This window comes from Geotrypetes seraphini, chromosome 14 (genome assembly GCF_902459505.1).
Source record: "Geotrypetes seraphini chromosome 14, aGeoSer1.1, whole genome shotgun sequence".
Lineage (NCBI taxonomy): Eukaryota > Metazoa > Chordata > Amphibia > Gymnophiona > Dermophiidae > Geotrypetes > Geotrypetes seraphini.
In genome coordinates this window covers 58,156,793-58,175,935 of record NC_047097.1, presented here as the reverse complement: position 1 = coordinate 58,175,935, position 19,143 = coordinate 58,156,793, and the positions used below count along the sequence as shown (strand labels likewise).

The window sequence follows — 19,143 nt, the reverse complement described above, 5'->3', positions numbered from 1 at the left end:
GGTGTCATCTTAGTAACAGCAAACCCAAAATCCATTCACTGCTGGATACTGCAAAGCAACATAAAATCTTGCAAATACGCCCCTATTAGCAAAAGCTCACTGGTTACCCGTAGAACACAGAATCACTTACAAAATCTTACCACTAACGTTCAAAACTCGCTCAAGTAACCAGCCAGAATTCATCAACAGGCTTCTCGTTCCTTATACCCCACTCAAAACTCTTCGCTCAGCCACACGTAACCTCCTCACTATCCCATCTCTAAAACAGTAATACGATGCGATCTGATATCTTCTCCGTTACCGCACCCTCCCTCTGGAACTCTAAACCGAATTACTTATGAGAAGAATCAACTCTAAATCAATTCAAATCAAAACTAAAAACATTCCTGTTGTCCTTCTAAGGACAAAATGAATCCCATCTACTATGGTCTTTCCCTACCTCATGTTTGACCCTATTTTTTTTCTTTCCTCTCATTATTGTAGTTCTATCCCACTTCCCTTTTGTCAGCGTTCGTCTTGTTTCAGTTGCTACTTGCATTAAATCTCCCTAGTAATGTTCCACCTTACTAATTTTGTAACCTTGTTTTAACTTTAAATGTATTTTTTATAATCCTTTTTTATTGATGTACACCGCCTAGAAGTTTATGTTTATGTCTGATTAGGTGGTATAAATTTTTATTTTTTTTTTTTTTAATAAACTTGAACTCAAAAATCTATGTACAAACAGTATTATTGAGGGTTGTCAAGAAGCAGAAATAAAGGACATTATAGGGAATTTGGCAATCTGACTCTCTGGATCTCTGCTCTCCCCAACTTGGTGGTTGTTGGAGGCACACTGGTCGAGAATCGCTGGTGTGGGGAAAGGTTGTGTTTATTGACCTTTTGTCACCCTCTTCTCTGTAGCAGGGGCAGAACCGTCTGGGCCGTCCTTCTGGAGTTGCGTCTTCTCGAAGCTCTTCGCCTTCCATCTTCTCTGGCTTTCTGTCATGCAGCTTCGCCATTACCTTTTCATTGGGATGCTGAATGTCACACTGATACATCTTGCCAAGGGAGACGCTGCTATGAGTATGTGGAAGTGGGTGTGCCCAGGGTCAGAGGAGAAAATGGGCAGGGGGAAGGAAAAAAAGGGTTCATTGGATGAAAATAATAGGGGTGTCGGGATAATCAAGGGGGAAAACATGAAGCATGGAAGGAGCTAGGAAAAGGAGAGGGTATGGGGTACAGAAGGCAGGGTAAGGTGTGGTGGGCCCTGGAGATAGACAAGGCAGACGGGAAAGAGTATATAGTGGTACCTCGGTTTACGAGTGCACCGTGAACTCGCAGGCCTTGAGCATGCTCAGATGCTCAAGGCCCAGCAGACGAGGGCCGATCTTTAAGAGTGCCCAGATGAGGGTAAGAAGCGGCGGGGGTGTGCCCAATTGTGTCGGGGGGGGGGGGTCGGATCGTGTCGGGGGGGTCGGATCGTGGCGGGGGGTGCCGGATCGCAGGGGGGGTGTGCCTGATCGCAGGGGGGGGGCCTTCGAGGGGAGCAATGCCGGTTCTCGGTGGGGGGGGGGAACGCATCAAAGCGAGTTTCCATTATTTCCTATGGGGAAATTCGCTTTGATAAATGAGCATTTTGGATTACGAGCATGCTCCTGGAACGGATTATACTCGTAATCCAAGGTACTACTGTACTGGGAATTGAGGAGGGAGGAATGATGAGGAGAATCAGAGAGGGAGGAATGAGGAACAGGATGTGGCAGTTGGGGGAAAATATTTTTTAAAATGTCTTAGAGTTAATCTTTTTTTTTTTCTTTTTTTAATGTATCTCTATCCATTTTCTATTTCTTTCCCCCACCTAACTATCTTTTCCATCCTTTCTCTTCAGTCAGTAGATACACCAATGCCTTTGCCTTTACTCAGTTATGTGGGGTTTTCTGTGCTCCTTGGAATGGGATGATCATGGACAGACACAAGCGGGGGAAGAAGACAGCTGGGAAAATGGAAGGTAAATCCTTACTCTATGCCTAGGACAGAAGAATGTGCCTTGACAGAGGGGGTTGCCTCATCACACTACCCTAGAAAGAGAAAAGGTGATCATACAAGGCTTTACATGTCATATTTTGAAAAAATTCTTTAGTGTGCTACTAATATGAATACAAAGTTAAACAAGGTTGGAATATTCAAAAGTAAATGGTTTTTCTAAAATACCTCAGCCCCACCACTCCACCGCTATGTTAGCTTCAAAACAGCGGGAGAAAACCCTTTTTTTCACAGAAGTTGCACTTGTGAGTCGGATGACAACGGCGGCCTCGGAAGACCCTTGAAACAGCACTGTTTGTGCGAAACATGTCGGGTCTGACTCCCAGGTCCAGCTGTGTGGTTGAAAGCTAAGTATACACACCAATAAAAATATATCAGTTTATAAAAATGATAATAATTTTGTAAAACTATCACAGCATTTAGATAAATTTAATACCTATGATGAGTTGCCACGTAAATCTCCCGCTGTTTTGAAGCTAACATAGCGGTGGAGTGGTGGGGCTGAGGTATTTTAGAAAAACCATTTACTTTTGAATATTCCAACCTTGTTTAACTTTGCTATCATTTAAGAAGGGTTGGTGCTAGAACTAACAACTAACACACTGGTATTGCACTAAAACTAATATGAATGCCATTCTACACTCATTCCAACAAGTTCTCTTTGAAATATCATCTTATATCAATTTTATAGAAGTTTCCATTCAAAAGAATGATCAAATGTCAAGTTTATTTAAAAATTTGATTTGATTGCAAAATCCTAATCCAATGCGATTTACAAATAACGATAAAATTGGGGTAAACCCCCCCCCCCCACATTATTTAAACCAAACGGTTAATACAACTTTTGACCAACCAAACACAAAAGGGGGGGGAAAAAAGGATTAAATACAATTTGTAAAACAAATAAAAAGAGCATAGATAATGAAACAATAGGACGGGAAAAGGTTCCCCGCTCAATTTTCACTTAACAGCACTTTTAGTCCGCTAAAGTGTATCCAAATTATAAAGAATTCAAATAACTCAGTTAAAGGCGTCCTTAAAAAGCCAGCTTTTCGGGAGACTTTTAAACTTTTATTTATTTATTTATTTTTCGCTTTTAAAATTTTTCAAGAAGACCTCTTGTACAGAATATTGAAAAAGAAACAGAATTAATAATTTTAAACAAAATACTAGTACAAAATAGGAAATTCAATTCTTAGTCAATACTATTAATACCATACATAGATCCAAGAATTATAGTGAATGAAAATAAAAAATAAGTCACATCAATTTAGCAAGAAAGACTTGTAAACTTACTAAGTAATTTTTCTTCCCTTATATTGATTGGGAGCGAATTCCAGATTTGAGGGGCCGTGACAGAAAAGATTGTCCCTCCTTGAATAAATGAGTCTTAGCGAAGGGACTAAAAGGAGAGATTTTTCTTCAGATCTTAAAGATTTTGTAGGAATATGTAAATATTTCACTTGCCTTTTTCTTTATGCTCCCCCGAATCCCAAGTGAAAGATACACTTCCCCCTCCCCATTTGCAGTTTCCCTACTACGGGAACTCCCCACAGCCATTTCCTAATGGCTATCTGCACGGGGCAGGAGCGTAGGAAGATCGCTCCTGCCCCGAAAACCAGCTAGACCACCAGGTAAGGCCGGGATGCCGGGGGAAGGCGGAAGGGAGGCTGGGGTGGGTCAGAGCTGGATATTCACAGTTTTTCGCCATTCGCGGTCCGGCTCTGCCCCTATCCCCCGCGAATAACGAGGGAGAAGTGTATACATAATTCTTTTGAATGGAAACTTCTATAAAATTGATATAAGATGATATTTCAAAGAGAACTTGTTGGAATGAGTGTAGAATGGCATTCATATTAGTAGCACACTAAAAAAACATTTCAAAATATGGTATGTAAAGCCTTTTCTCTTTATACAATTTTTTTTTTAATTCTTTATTCATTTTTAAAACTTACAATAAGTGCAACAGCATATAACATCAATTTATACTTAAAAACATCACTTAGGGCTCCTTTTACGAAGCCGCGGTAGCGGCTAGCGCGTCGGGTGGTTTAGCATGCGCTATTACGCGCGTTATACTGCTACCGTGGCTTCGTAAAAGGAGCCCTTAATATCCTATTAAAATCTAATTCAAATCCCATATCCCTCCCTCTCCCATATTCAATAACTTTCATCAAACATAAGAAGACATATAATAACCTCCCCGCTCCACATTAGTTGTACTCTTAAGAAAACCAAAATCCCCCCCCACCCTTCTCCCCCCACCTTGGATGTGCATATTTAAGGGGAAAAATTTTATTCATTCATTACAGTATTTGTTAATGGCTCCCAAATATCCTGAAATTTCTTAAAATTGCCCTACTGCATGGCAATTACCCTTTCCATTTTAAATATGTGACATAGAGAGTTCCACCAAAAGCTATAGTTCAAATGATCCCAATTTTTCATAATATGCTGAATGGCAACCCCTGTCATAATGAGTAAAAGATTGTTATTATTAGAAGATATTTGACTAATTGCTCTCATTGATGGACCAAATAAAACAGTATCATGCGATAATGCCACTGGGTTTTCCAACAAGCTATTTATTTGACCCCCAAATTGATTTCCAAAAAGCGAGTATCAGTGGACAATAGAATAGCAAATAATGTCCCAGCTTCAAGATGACAGTGCCAACAAGAGGTCATTCAGAAAAACTGAGAGGAGACAGATTCATAACGAATGCAAGGAAGTTCTTCTTCACTCAACAGGTGGTGGACACCTGGAACGCGCTTCCCGGAGAGGTGATAAGACAGAGTACAATTCTGGGGTTCAAAAAGGGACTGGATGACTTCCTGGAAGCGAAGGGGATTACAGGGTACAGATAGAGGTTTACCTTACAGGACATTGGGCGAATAGGGTATGGACATTTTAGGTTAGGTAGGGAACACTTTCAGGTCATGGACCTGGGGGGCCGCCGCGGGAGCGGACTGCCGGGCACGATGGACCCCTGGTCTGACCCAGCAGAGGCAATGCTTATGTTCTTATGTTATCTTTATACAATTTTACATCGGGTATGATGGAATTTTAAAGTCTGGTGTTTTCTTAAATTTTCATCACAACACCCTGGCAGCACTGAAAAGGTTAAATGTCTCTAGGAAGTCAGTGGTAGAGCGTCAGGGAATTTTAAAAGTAAAAGTCTCTTTCTTGTTCCTCAGAGCCTGACTCTCTCGCTGACCTTGGCTCCTCTGTCCTCTCCCTCGCCATCACCGTCACGCAGTGTGTCCTCTTCTCCGTCTGTGCCGCCATCCCTGTCCTGACGGTGCAGTATGCCACTTTCATCTTTCAGGTGCTAAACAGGTCCTTCCTGTACGGGGGCAATGCGGCCTTCATGTCTATAGCGTGAGTATCGGCGCCAGCTAACCATGCATGCATGCACTTTTCATGTCAAACAGGAAATGTCAACGGGAGTTTTTCTATTCAGTATCATTTTGTAAGTGAAAGAAGAATGAGATTTTGGTCCTTTCAGTTTGCTTTTCTTTACATTAAGAACCAGCCTTGTTTAAAAACAGGTTAAACCCAGTACTATGGAGTCTAAAACAGAATTGGGACTCCAAATGGCGGGTCACAAAACCTGCATTCAGTGTCCACAACATGGGTGGGTTCTCCATAGGTATATCATTATTTCGGGGGGGGGGGGGGGGGGGGCAGTGTCACACAGTTTTATTTGGCCACAGCAGTGGCGTCACAGCCACAGAAAGATTGACAAACATTGGTCTAAAGCAGGGGTGTCAAAAGTCCCTCCTCGAGGGCCGCAATCGTCGTGTTTTCAGGATTTCCCCAATGAATATGCACGAGATGTATTTACATGCACTGCTTTCATTGTATGCTAATAGATCTCATGCATATTCATTGGGGAAATCCTGAAAACCCGACTGGATTGCGACCCTCAAGGAGGGACTTTGACACCCCTGGTCTAAAGGGAACAGAAGCTAGGCCCAGTCACTCCTGCTCCGCCATACTCCAAAATGGCACCAGCTGACTTGAGGCCAGTTCTATTGTGAATTATAACTCTTTATGGCGGGGGGGGGGGAGGGGATACACCCTAACTAGTCATCTTTTCTTTCTGTAGAGGAAGGAGAAGGGTATGACCTGCAGGCATCATTTTATCCTTCGGGGAGAGAGGAAGGTGGGAAGCGGAGAGGGACCGCAGTGGCGGTGCCAGGATTAGGCAGCAGGGGCATTTCTTTTGACACGCAGAAGGTAGATAGTGATTGTGGCTTAGGAGTTTGGGGGCGGGAAGGGTTAAAGATTAGCCAATTATTTTGTTTGCTTAGTGCCTCTCTAAATATGTTTTGATATTTATCCTGTTTGCTTTTGATATCAGAGGTGCCTATGGCAAAGTATAGAAACAAAGAAACAAACAAAAAAAAAAAACCCACCCCCGAAAATGCTGAGGGGTCTCTTTGTCTCTCTCTCTGCAGTTTCCCACCTGCTCACTTCGGGAAGCTCTTTGGCCTTGTGATGATGCTCTCTGCGCTGGTGGCACTCTTGCAGTATCCCTGTTTTGCTCTGGTGAAGAAAGTGTTTCACGGGGATCCATTTTATGTAAGTGTAATGACTTGCATTCACTTTACTATAAGCTGTATTGTAGAAAAAGCATTGGCATCATATTTGTGCTATTTGAATGCTCTAATGTGGGCTTATTAGGTGTGGTATTGTACTGTCATTGTTGTTTGAATGTTCTTCCATGCTGTCTATTATGGCATTGTTTATATTGTACTGACATTTTTCCTATTTCTGTTACATGGTTATTCTGCAGTGCTGCTAAAAGTGTATTATTTTTTTTTTAATCTTTATTCATTTTAAAGCTTTCAATAAGTGTGATACAATATACATTCATTTTACATTTAACATCACTTAATAGGGTGTCAGGTCAAAAGCGCGCCGGGACAAAGGCAAGAGCAGACAATTGAGCGCAGCGCGGAGGCGCGCACTGAAGAAAATTACTGTTTTTAGGGCTCTGACGGGGGGGGACGTGGTACTTAATACAGATCGTGCTGCATTGTGGGGGCGTTGGGGGGGTTTGGGGGGATTTGGGGGGTTGTAAACCCCCACATTTTACTGAAAACTTCACTTTTTCCCTGTTTTTAGGGAAAAAGCTAAGTTTACAGTAAAATGTGGGGGGTTACAACCCCCAAACCCCCCACAACGCCGGCGTGATTTGTATGAAGTAAACTGGGGGTGCTCCCCAACAAAAACCCCCGTCGGAGCCCCTAAAAACAGTAATTTTCTTCGGCGCGCACCTCCGTCTTGCGCTCAGTTGTCGGCGCGCGCCTTTGTCTTCTGCGTTGTTGTCTATGAACCCTTAATAGTCTTACAGTATTCCTTCAGAACAAATACCACCCCCCTCCCTTCCCACCATTTCTCTCTACACAATAGACCAGAAAGTATCCCATCCTCCCCCCCACCCTGGATGTGTACAATCAAAAAAGGAAAAGAAAAATATTATTCACTCTTTACAGTATTTTGCTAATGGCTCCCAATTATCCCTAAATTTCTTTAAATGCCCCTGCTGTATGGCTAGAACACGTTCCATTTTGAAAATGTGACACAAAGAATTCCACCAAAAACTATAGCTTAGTCGATCCCAATTTTTCGTAATGGCAACTCCCGTCATAATGTTACATGGTTATTCTGCAGTGCTGCTAAAAGTGTACATTATTAGGTTTCACTTTGCTGTTTCCAAGTTCACCTTATCCATTGCGTTTATTTTTATATTTGTTGTTGAAGGCAAATGCTAGATCAAGAGGATCTTTATTTAGTCATATCAGAAATAGAGACTTTGGATCTTCAGGGCCCACAGTCAATTGCTATTAGAACCAGTCTTGCTTGTGGGCTATCATTGATCCGATTGGTTCTCTTTTTCTTAATTTATAATTGTCATTGTTTGAGATTCAAAAGATTCTCCCGAATGACTAAATCACATCGAGAATTAGTAGAGGTCACATTAAACAAACAATGGCAGTTATACAAAGCTCTATCCTGAAGAAGCCTTCAATATAAAACGAGAGCGAAACGGAGATCTTCCGTCAACATTTGAGCTAAGTATTATGAAGTAAAAAAAGAACAAAAAAAATAAATAAAAAGTAGTCATTAAAAAATTTTATAAATTAAGAAAAAGAGAACCAATTGGATCAATGATAGCCCACAAGCAGGCCAGTAGCTAAGACTGGTTCTAATAGCAATTGACTGCGGGCCCTGGAGATCCGTGGAGGGGCATAATCGAGAGGGACGTCTAAGTTCGTTCACGTCCATTTCGCAAGTCGTCCAAAGTCAAAAAGAGCCTAAGTCACATTTTCGAAAGAGACGTCCAACGTCTTTTGACTTTCGAAAATCGTCCAATTATACGTCCGGCAGATCTGATCGTCCAAGCTGCTAAATCGTCAATCTTTATACCACATTTTCGTCCACATTTCCATCCAAGTCCAAAACGTCTAGAACAAGCCCTGTTGGACGTGGGAGGGGCCTGCAAAGTGATGGACAGAACACCCAGACAGGGCACCTAAATAGTGGGGTACCTTACAGGGCACTGCTGTGAACCTCACAAACAGGGTGCCATGGCTTCTTCTCACTACAGCTCCCTTATAGGTGAGGGTGAGCCCCCCAAACCACCTACAGAATCCCCTAGACCCACTTAGCTACCACACCAATAGCCCTTTTGGCTGCAGGAGCCACTTATATGCCAGTCAAAAAGGGTTTTGGGGATGTATAGGGGAGTGCACATGTTTCAGTTTCAATGCAGTGATTACAGGGGCTTATGGGCATAGGCTCTCCTCTCTATGGGTCCCAAACCCACCCCCAGGACGACTTAAGCTGCCTTTGGGCTGGACGACTAGGCTTTCCTATGCCAGGCGGTCAGGTGATGATGGTCTGGAGGCTGAAATTTAAAGTTATGATTAATATTTTTATGGGGGTGGGGGGATGTTGGTGATCACTGGGGTAGTGTGTGGGGGTCTGTCTTATGTGTTTTCAGTGCTTCTCTGGTGAGTTTAGGTGGGTTTAGACCATGTTTGAGATGGTCTAAGTCAAAACGTCCAGGTTTCATCTAGGCTCTGTTGTTACACTTTCGGTTGTACATGCTGTACGACTATGTCTAAGCCGGCCCACGTCCCGCCTAACTCCCGCCCTCAACCCGCCTCCCGAAATGCCCCGTTTAGCTTTGGACGTTGAGCAGCACTATGAGGGCCTAGGTCGTGTATAAACACGTCCAAAACCCGTTTTTTTTTTTTTTTTTTTTTATTCTTTATTCGTTTTCAATCTTACATCAAGTGCACAAACAATAAAACAATACAATTAAACACATCACTTGACAATCTTTCTGATTTATCTTACAAAACATAAAATTACCACCCTCCCCTCCCATCATTCCTCTATTATTTCCCCAATAAGAAAAATGTAAAATATAGCTCCCCCTTCCCCCAATCATTAGACGGTGTACGGTATATTACAATAAATAAATATTTAAATAAGAGAACTGAGATATTAGAAGTTAAAGTGAACAGGCTTGAAAAGAATGTTGAGAGTTTTGAAACTGAAAAGAAACAGTTCAAAATAGACAGAGAGAAAATTGCACTGCTGACAAAGGAATTGGAAGATTGCTCGAACAAAATGAGAAGGAGCAATTTAAGAATTTTAAGCTTACCGGAAGGGGTAGAGAAGGGGAATCCGATTTCCTTTTTGGAAAATTTTCTTCCAAAAGTCCTGCCCATAAAAACTTAAGTTTCAAGTAGAAATTGAGCGTGCGCACAGGGTGCCAATGAGAAGACCGGATAAATTTGTTGGTCCCCGCCCGCTAATCCAAATCCCGTTTTGATTATCGGCACTTGGACGTTTTTGAGAAATGTCCGTCCAAGTGCCGACTTAGGCCGGTTTTTGGACGTTTTTCTCTTTCGATTATGAACCCCATAGTCTCTATTTCTGACATGACTAAATAAAGATCTTCTTGATCTAGCATTTGCCTTTAACAGGAGATATTAGTGGGTACACTTGAAAAAACAAAGGATTCATATTTTTATATTTGGTCATTTTTAGGGTTACCACTGGGCGTCCGAATTTCCCCAGACATGTCCTCCTTTTGAGGACATGTCTGGGGGTCTGGATGGCTTTTCCAAAACCTGGTACTTTTGTCCGGGTTTTGAAAAGCCTCCTCAAACCGCGTCGGTCAAGAAGGAAATCCGCCCATGCACGGATTTTCTCCCTACCCGACAAGAGCAGGCATTGGGGGGGGCGGGCCTGGGGGCGGGATTAGGGTATTACAGGGCGGGGATGGGTGGGCCTGTGGGCGGGGCTAGGGGGGTCCAGATTTTCTGGTTGGAAAATCTGGCAACTCTAGTCATTTTGCTATATGTTATGTTGTTAACAAAACTGTAAGCTTTATGTTAAACTGTACCTGCTGTACACTTCCTTGGGTGAATCTCTTCATAAAAGTGGTTAAATCTCAAAAAATTAATAAAAATGGCTGTTTTAGTAGATGGCAGAGAATGAGGTGATCTGGGAAGGAGACATGGTTGCTAGCTGGAATATCCTGCTTTCATAGTCCTTTGTTTTACTACAGGTGAATATCGGTTTTCTGGCCGTCATATTGCTGGCATTTGCACACCCGATCAATGTATTTCTGGAGTGTCGGCAAAGACAGAAGAAGCGGCTGGAAGAAGGCCCAAAGCAACCGACTGTGCTCAGTGAAGAGGCAAAGCAGCTGCAGGATGAATCTAATATGTGACACCCCCTCCTTTCTGGACTTGGACTGGTGTATCTCAGGTTGTCTGACGTGTGCAGACTTGCAGCGTCTGCCTCTTCTGCACTTTTCATCCAACGTAACAAACGGAGCAAGCTCAGTGCGTTTATATGGTCTTGAAGGGAATAACTTTAACTCCTCTGGACATAATCTCTTTTGTGGTTTTTTAGCTTTTTTTTTTTGGGGGGGGGGGGTTTCTTTCCATGCTTTTGTTGAATCTTTTTACAAATGTTTTTAATTGGTCTCTTGACCTCTTACGTATCTTGTGTTTCTCTTTTCCCCGCTTTACTGGAGTTTTCTTTCCCGAAATGCCAATTGTCGCTCATTAGGAATGTGTCACAGCTCCGTGTCAGAGCACTGATCCTTGTCAGCCCTTTCATGAGAGGCAGGCCTGGGAGAGAAAAGCCAAGTGGCTCAACAATTAGAAAGAAATCAGAACACTCCTTCCTCCATACTTTGCCTCCCCCCCTTGCTTCTACAAGTACATGTGTTCTGAAATCTGGGTCCATACTTTTAGCACTGCCTAGTAACCTATATCCTTTCAGAGGTACCAAAGAAAAAATAATAATTTGTGCTGCCTTGTTTTTGTATTTTTTTTGAAAGCTGTCTCTCAGTCTCATTCTTTGAGATGGCCTGTCGTGTGTCTTTTCTTGTCGTACTATGAAACACAGCAGGATAGAGCCAAAAGAGGTGAAGCTTTATATTTATGATGAATGTTGATTTTAGCTGTAAATAAGAGTAGCTAGCTCAATTGGGCCTGAGCCTGACCCAGTGCTTAGCTGTGACACTAGTAACATACCGAAGGAGAGTCAGACTTTGGCTTACAGCTTGGATTTTGAGGCCTTGTGGTAATTTAATGGGGCCTGACTCAGTGGTTGCGTATGAAGCCCTGTATGACAGGGTGGGCCTGACTCTGTAACTGGGTGTGAGGCCTGCATGTTAATATACCGGCGTAAAGGAGAACGATGGGCTGGGTGTGAGGTTAAGTGGGTAATGTATGTTGATTTGAGTCTTTGTTGACACGACACTTCATGTGCAGTTTACATTGATTTTCTGTGCCAAAGAATGAATACATCACAGCCTTTTCAACAGGCAGAATTCACAGGGAGGGGGAGATAAAGCTGCCAGAGATCAGCCACTGTCTAGATGGAATTCCTTCCTAGGCCAGAGGGCAACCTCTGTGGCAAGACTTGGGTGGATAGATGGATGCTTAAATAGAAGGATCCCTCTATGTTTACTGTCAGCCTTATCAGAGAGCTTCAGCAAGTTAAGGGTTCAAGATATTGACAATTCAATAGTCCCCCTAAGCCAGGGATGCGGAGGTGTAAGCCATGATGTGTTCTAAGCAGTAGTTAGTTTGGGCTGAGCTGGCCCATGGTGGTGGGGGGTGCAAAGATGAGCAATTTTTAAAAAAAAATGATGCCCAATTATATTTAAAAATTGAGAAGTTAAATGATTTCTGTTGAACTGAAAAGAAAAATCTGTACATAAAGGGCCTGATTCTCTATAGGCCGTCTAAGAAGCGGCCGCTGATCGCATGTCGATCACGCATCGGCGTCCTTTGTAGAATTGCTGCTAGTTTTCCTGACAGATGCCTTAAATGTAGGCCCCAAAAAATTTTTATAAACAATTTTTTGAGACCTTTTTTTGAAAATTTTTTGAAAAATTTTTTGAGACCTTTTTCTGTTGGTACTCTAAATTTTTTGAGACCTTTTTCTGTTGGTACTCTAATGTTTGATATCTAAGAAGGTCTAAAATATTCGAGTCTGGTACAGTGAGTTTAAATGTAGGCCAGCATTTTTCAGGCCTGCTTTGAAGGCGTCTGTCTCGTGCCTACAGAGATGCATAGGGTTGCTTACAGACACCCAAGGCCACTTCCAGAGGAAAGCAGGCCATGCCTTGGATGTCCGTAAGCGCCACTACACATCTCCGTAGACACGCGACGGACACCTACAATCTAGGGGTCCTTCCTCACCCGAGTTTTCTTTTTAGAAAACGTGAGTCCCGATTGACTGCCAGACGGCGGTAGAACGCCTACCACTGCCTAAAACCAGGATTCACAGTTAGAGAATGAGGCCCAAAATGTGTAACACTGCACTGAATGGTTTTTGATCTTTACAAAAAAATTTAAAAAAAATGTAATATTAGACAAAGGGAACTTGAGTAAATACATAATGCATTTCTTTAAGGAGCAAAATTTTAAACCTGGGCTGTGTGGTAAAAATGTAATATTCCTACCAAATAAATCCCTGACGTTAACAAACCAAGCCAAGAAATATGTGCAAAGAAACACATTTACTGGGAAAAATGATGCAGGTTCAATCTATAACAAGAAGAGATACAAACAGCGGCTGAATACAGTCCAATATCAGCTAATACAGGCGAGATGGCTTGTATAAAAGGTCCTCTTCCCCCAGCCCCAATTCTCCCTCTCCCCCTGTAATTCTCCCTCTCCCCCCCCCGTAATTCTCCCTCTCCCCCCCCCGTAATTCTCCCTCTCCCCCCCCCGTAATTCTCCCTCTCCCCCCCCGTAATTCTCCCTCTCCCCCCTGTAATTCTCCCTCTCCCCCCGGATTTCTCCCTCTCCAACTCTATTAATTAATTCCTTCCCTCCCTCTCAAGATCCAGCATTACTTCTTCCTTCCATCCCCTTGTAGCACTGGACCTTTAACTGGACTTCATCTTCACTGCCGCCTGTTGCTTACTGGGTGGAGTGTTGAGGTTTCCTGTTTTGGTCTCCTTGTTATGAACTGCTTGTACAGGAACAGCTACAGCTCTCGGATAAGGGAGCTTGATAAAAAAAAAAAAAGCATAAATTATATTGCATATTGGCTATTATGAGTTCTTATCTGTTACTGGTTATTGGGTTGGGGGAAGGAGGTACATGTTTAACTTGGTAGTATGTCTAAGAGTACTTGACCAGCTGCTCTTCTTCCCTCCCCACCCCCCTGCAGTTTACCATTAAGCCGTTCTTCGGCTCTGCAACCAGCGGCAACCCTGCTGAAAAGCTGCCTGTGGCCTGCACTGGGCCTTTCCCTCAGAAAGGGGTGGGCTGGGTCAAGGGGAAAGGCCTGATGCAGGCCACGTGCAGCTTTTTCAGCAGGGCTGCCGCCGGCTGCAGGGCCTAAGGCAAGCCTGGGGGCTTCGAGCTGCGGGTTGCAGTGTGAGGAGGAGAGGAAGACAGGAAGAAAGTTGGAAGTTGACTGCAGGCATTTTTTAAATTTATACCAAACGGGGGATTCTTGAAGGGAGGTCACGGCTGAGGCTCTCTACTGGAAAACAGATGGGGAGTTGGATGGACACGCACAGAAGTGCTCCTGATTGGCCATCAAGCTCCAGCTCTTTCTTCTTGATTGGTGGATCTGCAGAGCGCGCTCCTGTTTAAATTGATGAGCTAGCAGTCAGCAACTAGGGTGCTGCAGTGTGAGGCAAACTACGTCAGCTTAGAGGGAAGGTTCAAATTTATTCATATCTTGACATACCACTCGTCAGATGTCTGAGCGGATTACAATAACAGTATATAGGAAAAAATTACAAAACCAAACACAAGTGCAAAATAAAAATATTCAACTAGATACATAAGGAAAGAGGGGGAGAAATACAGTGTTATTAAAGAAAAGAATACAAAGGGAACACTTGCAGGAAAGAGATTTCTAGTAACCTGCTCCGCTGTATGGAAATATCTTTTGCATATTCTTTTTGGATATCTTGAAATTGTAACTGACCAGGATTCCTTGTCTAAATTGTTTAAGAGACACTTTTAAAGGGAGGTGTTTCCCAGCAGTGAGAGAAAGGGCCTCAGCTCCTCGTGGCTCACGGATAAATTATGCTGCAAGTGAATGAAACATTTTAAAATCCTGTTAACACATTTACACTTATTATATCCTGTCAAATTTCTACTGTATGGCGACAGCAAAAGCCGATAAAGCGAAGGGAAATATTCTGAACTTTTAGTCTTGTGGAGAACACACACTGCAAAAAAAAAAAAAAAAAAAAGAGGCCCAACGCAGGCTGTGTTTCGCCCAGGCATGGACTGCATCAGGGGCTCAAGAAAACCCGAGGGTATAAAAACAAACTGCATCACTGAGTTTGATTCATTGCGGGAAACTCATCTTATGGCTTTTATGGCTTATACCTGCTGGTGATGCAGTTTGTTTTACGCCAGTGTTTCAAGTTTATTTAAAAATTTGATATGATCGCAATATCATATTCCAATGCGATTTCCAAATAATAATAAAAACAGGGATAAAAAAAAAACCCACACATATTTTAAAACTATGACACTACAGGACACAAGAGGAAGACAGGTTTAACTACAATTCAAAAAATAAATAAATAAAATGAACATAGAGGTAGACAGTCTGACGGGAATTGTTACCCACTTAATCTTCATTTGGAGGATTTTAGTCCACTATAGAATGTTTGAGTTTTGTAGAATTCAAGCAACTCATTTGAAAGCGTCCTTAAAGAGCCAGCTTGTTAAGAGACCTTTGAACTTACTAAGTGATTTTTCTTCTCTAATATAAATTGGAAGCGAGTTCCGAGTTTGAGGTGCCGTAACAGAGAAGGTCGTGTCCCTCCGCGTATAAATGAATCTTAGTGAAGGGACTGAGAGGAGAGATTTCTCCTCAGATCTGAAAAATCTTGTAGGGATTAGAAGTCTTTCTAAAAATGCAGGAGCAAACTGTGTGCCACAGCAAGATTCTGGGTGTGCCGTGAGATGCCGGCGAGGAGGAGAGGCGCCATCACCAGCTGACCGCCTACAGGACATGCCTCTTGCGGTGTGAGGCACTCTCTATAGGCAGTCAGCCGGGGCCTCTCCTCTCGCAACACCCTCCCACTGGCGGCTCAGGGCCCCATCTGGAGGGCTTTCGTGCATGCACGGATGTCGACGTGATTACATGCACTCGCATGATGTCATCGTGTCAACGTCCACGCATTTCCGGATGCCCTCCTTGCGTGGGAGAAGCGCAGCCCGTGTCGGGCTTTGTACAAATGCTGTGTATCCTCCACAAGAATGAAAGTTCTTCTGAATATTTCCTTTTAGTTGATCTGCTTTTGTTGTCGACATCTTGGAGTTTGCGGACCGCCTGCCCTGTTGCTTTCTGGAAGTTCTATTGTATACCACTTTGATGTGTCAAAACAAAAGGCAGTATAGAAAATATTCTAGTGAACTAATACATTTGAATAAAATTTGCATATTTTTTATATGTGGAACGATTTTAACATTTATAAAATTAAATTTATTTTACAACTTTTCTACTATGTTTGCATAGTTAATTTTTTTTGTTCTTTCTTCAATTGTCATTAAGCCGGTTTGAAAGAATTATGCAAAGAATGTCCTTCTGTCTGTCTGGTGTCAAACACCCTGAAAATTAATGGAATGAGGTGAATCTTGGCATGTGGGAAAACCTGGTAAAACGACAAATCAAGTATGAAAATAAGCCAGATTGGCTAGGGGGATTCAGAGACTCCCGGGCCCCCCTCAAAATATGGCTCACCCCAAATGTATGTCTGTAAGAGAACAAATCAAAAAAATAGGAACCAAAGTAAAAAAGCAAACTAACTATATTTATGAACTCCAGTTATTTGTGTGCTGGGAGCAAATACTCACTATTAACTGACCCCTAGTACTGACCACTCGATCACTGAGCTTATTATGATACACAGCAAAGGGGAACAGGCCTGAGAAGCCACGGGGCAAAGTTTGTACCGGAGCTATGAAGGGGAACATATCTGGCTCCCCACCATGCTTCTATCATTGGCCAGAAAAACCCCTTTGTATAGTTTATTGTAAAATTTAATTTTCATAAAGTTCAGATTTAGGCAGTGTTTCACAGATTAGAATGTCTATGAAAAAAATAATGCGGATGGGCAGATTAGATGGGCCATTTGGCCTTTATCTACCATCATCTTTCTATGGTTTATGCAGAAACATAGGAGCCAACTATTGAAAATCATTGTGGGCGCAGCACCCGTTTAAATAGCTACGAGATCTATATCTGCATGAGCCGAATCTCTTTCAGTTGAAAGGAAGCTCTGGAATGAGAGGGCATAGGATGAAGTTAAGAGGTGGTAGATGCGTGGAACAGTCTCCCGGAAGAGGTGGTGGAGACAGAGACTGTGTCTGAATTCAAAAGGGCCTGAGATAGGCACGTGGGATCTCTCAGAGAGATAAAGAGATGATGGTTACTGCGGATGGGCAGCTCTATGACCTCATAATACAGATGCAAAGAGCCTTAGCCAATAGGAAGAGGAGATGCAAATGTTAAGAACCTTAGCCAATAGGGAGAGGAGGAAATAATGGTTACTGTGGATGGGCAGACTGGATGGGCGACTTGGCCTTTATCTGCCATCATGTTTCTATGTATGTAATTAATAATAATTCTTAATGGCAGGCTGAAAAATGAAATCAGTGTGATAGAACAGTGTTTTTCAACCTTTTTACACCTATGGACCGGCAGAAATAAAAGAATTATTCTCGTGGACCGTCATCGGTCCGTGGACCGGCGGTTGAAATTCCTGCCCATCTCTACCCAATCTCCACCCCAGACCCCGCCCCCATAATAGTACTAATTGCACCTTGCACGTCCCGTGCCTCATCTGGAAGCCTTCCCTCCGACGTTGCAACGTCAGAGCGAAGGCTTCCGGTTCAGGCGCAGGATGCCCGTAGGAGCCGCTGCCCGTGGCTTTGTGCACTGAATCAGTTAGGAAGGGGGAGCTGGCTCGAAGATATCGCCGTATCGATCGCACCGTGGACCGGCGGTTGAAGAACACTGTTTTGGGCCTGATGCACGTGGGCTGGCCCTGTGGACCGGCAGGAAATTTCTGTGGACCGGCACTGGTCCATGGACCGGTGGTTGAAGAACACTGTGATAGAATATAAATGAAGAGCACTTTTCTGCCCTACTAATAATGGTTTGCTTCATACTTTACTGAACGCTGTTTTAAAGTTCATGTAAAGAATGAAACTTCTACCCCTATCTCACAAACCTATGGTGTTCCACAAGGCTCTATCCTATCCCCTCTATTTTTTAATATCTTTCTATCTCCTCTTTTAACCCTAGCACAGTCTATTGGATTCAAAATTTTCGCATACGCAGATGACATACAACTCCTTCATCCTATCAACACCTCAAACATTTCAGAAATAAACATTATTAACAATAAACTCGATACAATTAGTGACTGGCTTTACACAAACAAACTCTCTCTCAATATTGATAAATCCTGCGGTCTCTTTCTTCCAATCAACAACAGTGAGACTCTAACAGGAAAAATTTCCATTAAATCCATTCCTACAAAAATAGAACCAAAAATAAAATTACTAGGAGTCATCATCGATAAAGATCTCACTTTTCACGATCACATCAGCTCGGTCGCTAAGATTTGCTTTTTCAAACTTCGTCTTATCCGCCCTCTAACCTCGATCCTAGAGACAGATGCGATCAAAATTCTAATTCATTCTCTAGTCATCTCCCACCTCGATTACTGTAACTCTCTTTTCAACGGACTTCCTCAAAAAGAAATTCGACGTTTACAACTAATTCAAAACACAGCAATAAAACTCATCTATAAAGCCAGGAAATTTGACCATGTTACCCCTCTTCTGAAGGAAGCACACTGGCTCCCCATTACACACCGTATCACCTATAAAACTATTCTGCTTACCTTCAAAATCAGACTCTCTCACCTGCCCTCATACCTAGACAAGCTTCTCATTCCACACCGCTCAATACGTCTCCTAAGGTCAGCAGATCAGAAACTCCTGTCAATTCCTACAATAAAAGACTTTTTCTATACTAGGAAAATAAATTTTGCTGTAGTAGCTCCCACCTTGTGGAATGCTCTGCCACAGCTACTCCGATCCGAAGAACAACTTGACAAATTTAAAATAAGTTTGAAGACCTTCTTATTTAGTGATGCTTTTTCCTGCATTTAGATTTTCCTTTAAACACATATAGTTTCTTTTTCTCCTTTTTTTTCTTTTTTTTTTCCTTCTCCCCTTACCCCCTTCCTTCACTTTTCTTTCTTCTTTTCTATATATAAACCAACTGCTTTTATAAAGTGATCCCACCCTATTTGTTTTATCTTCTTCCCTCTTTCTCCTTTCTTCTTTTAACATGTAACTTTCCCCCCATCCTTCCCATTTTTTCCTCACCTTCAAGTTTGTCTAGTTAATGTCCTTAGTGTACACCTCAATTATTTCTAAACTATCTATTTATTTTTCCGTCAAATTTTTTATTGTAAACCGGCCAGATACCTGTTGATGGTCGGTATATTAAAAGCCAATAACTTTATTAAAAGCCAATAAACTTTAAAAACTTTAAACTTTATTCCAC

The 19,143-nt window shown here is 42.5% G+C and overlaps 1 protein-coding gene across 4 annotated transcripts in view; it reads left to right on the top strand.

Moving 5' to 3' along the window:
- The window catches only part of SLC43A3 (solute carrier family 43 member 3), a 115,480-nt gene extending 102,227 nt beyond the window's left edge, over positions 1-13,253 (top strand). For all 4 annotated transcript variants that reach the window (XM_033920305.1, XM_033920304.1, XM_033920306.1 and 1 more), the window contains exons 9-13: positions 904-1,065; positions 1,871-1,990; positions 5,223-5,406; positions 6,489-6,612; positions 10,622-13,253. In XM_033920305.1, the coding sequence (XP_033776196.1) occupies positions 904-1,065; positions 1,871-1,990; positions 5,223-5,406; positions 6,489-6,612; positions 10,622-10,786 (755 nt within the window). In that variant the 3' untranslated portion in view covers positions 10,787-13,253. The remainder of the gene's footprint in view (positions 1-903; positions 1,066-1,870; positions 1,991-5,222; positions 5,407-6,488; positions 6,613-10,621) is intronic.
- The last annotated feature ends 5,890 nt before the right edge of the window (positions 13,254-19,143 follow it).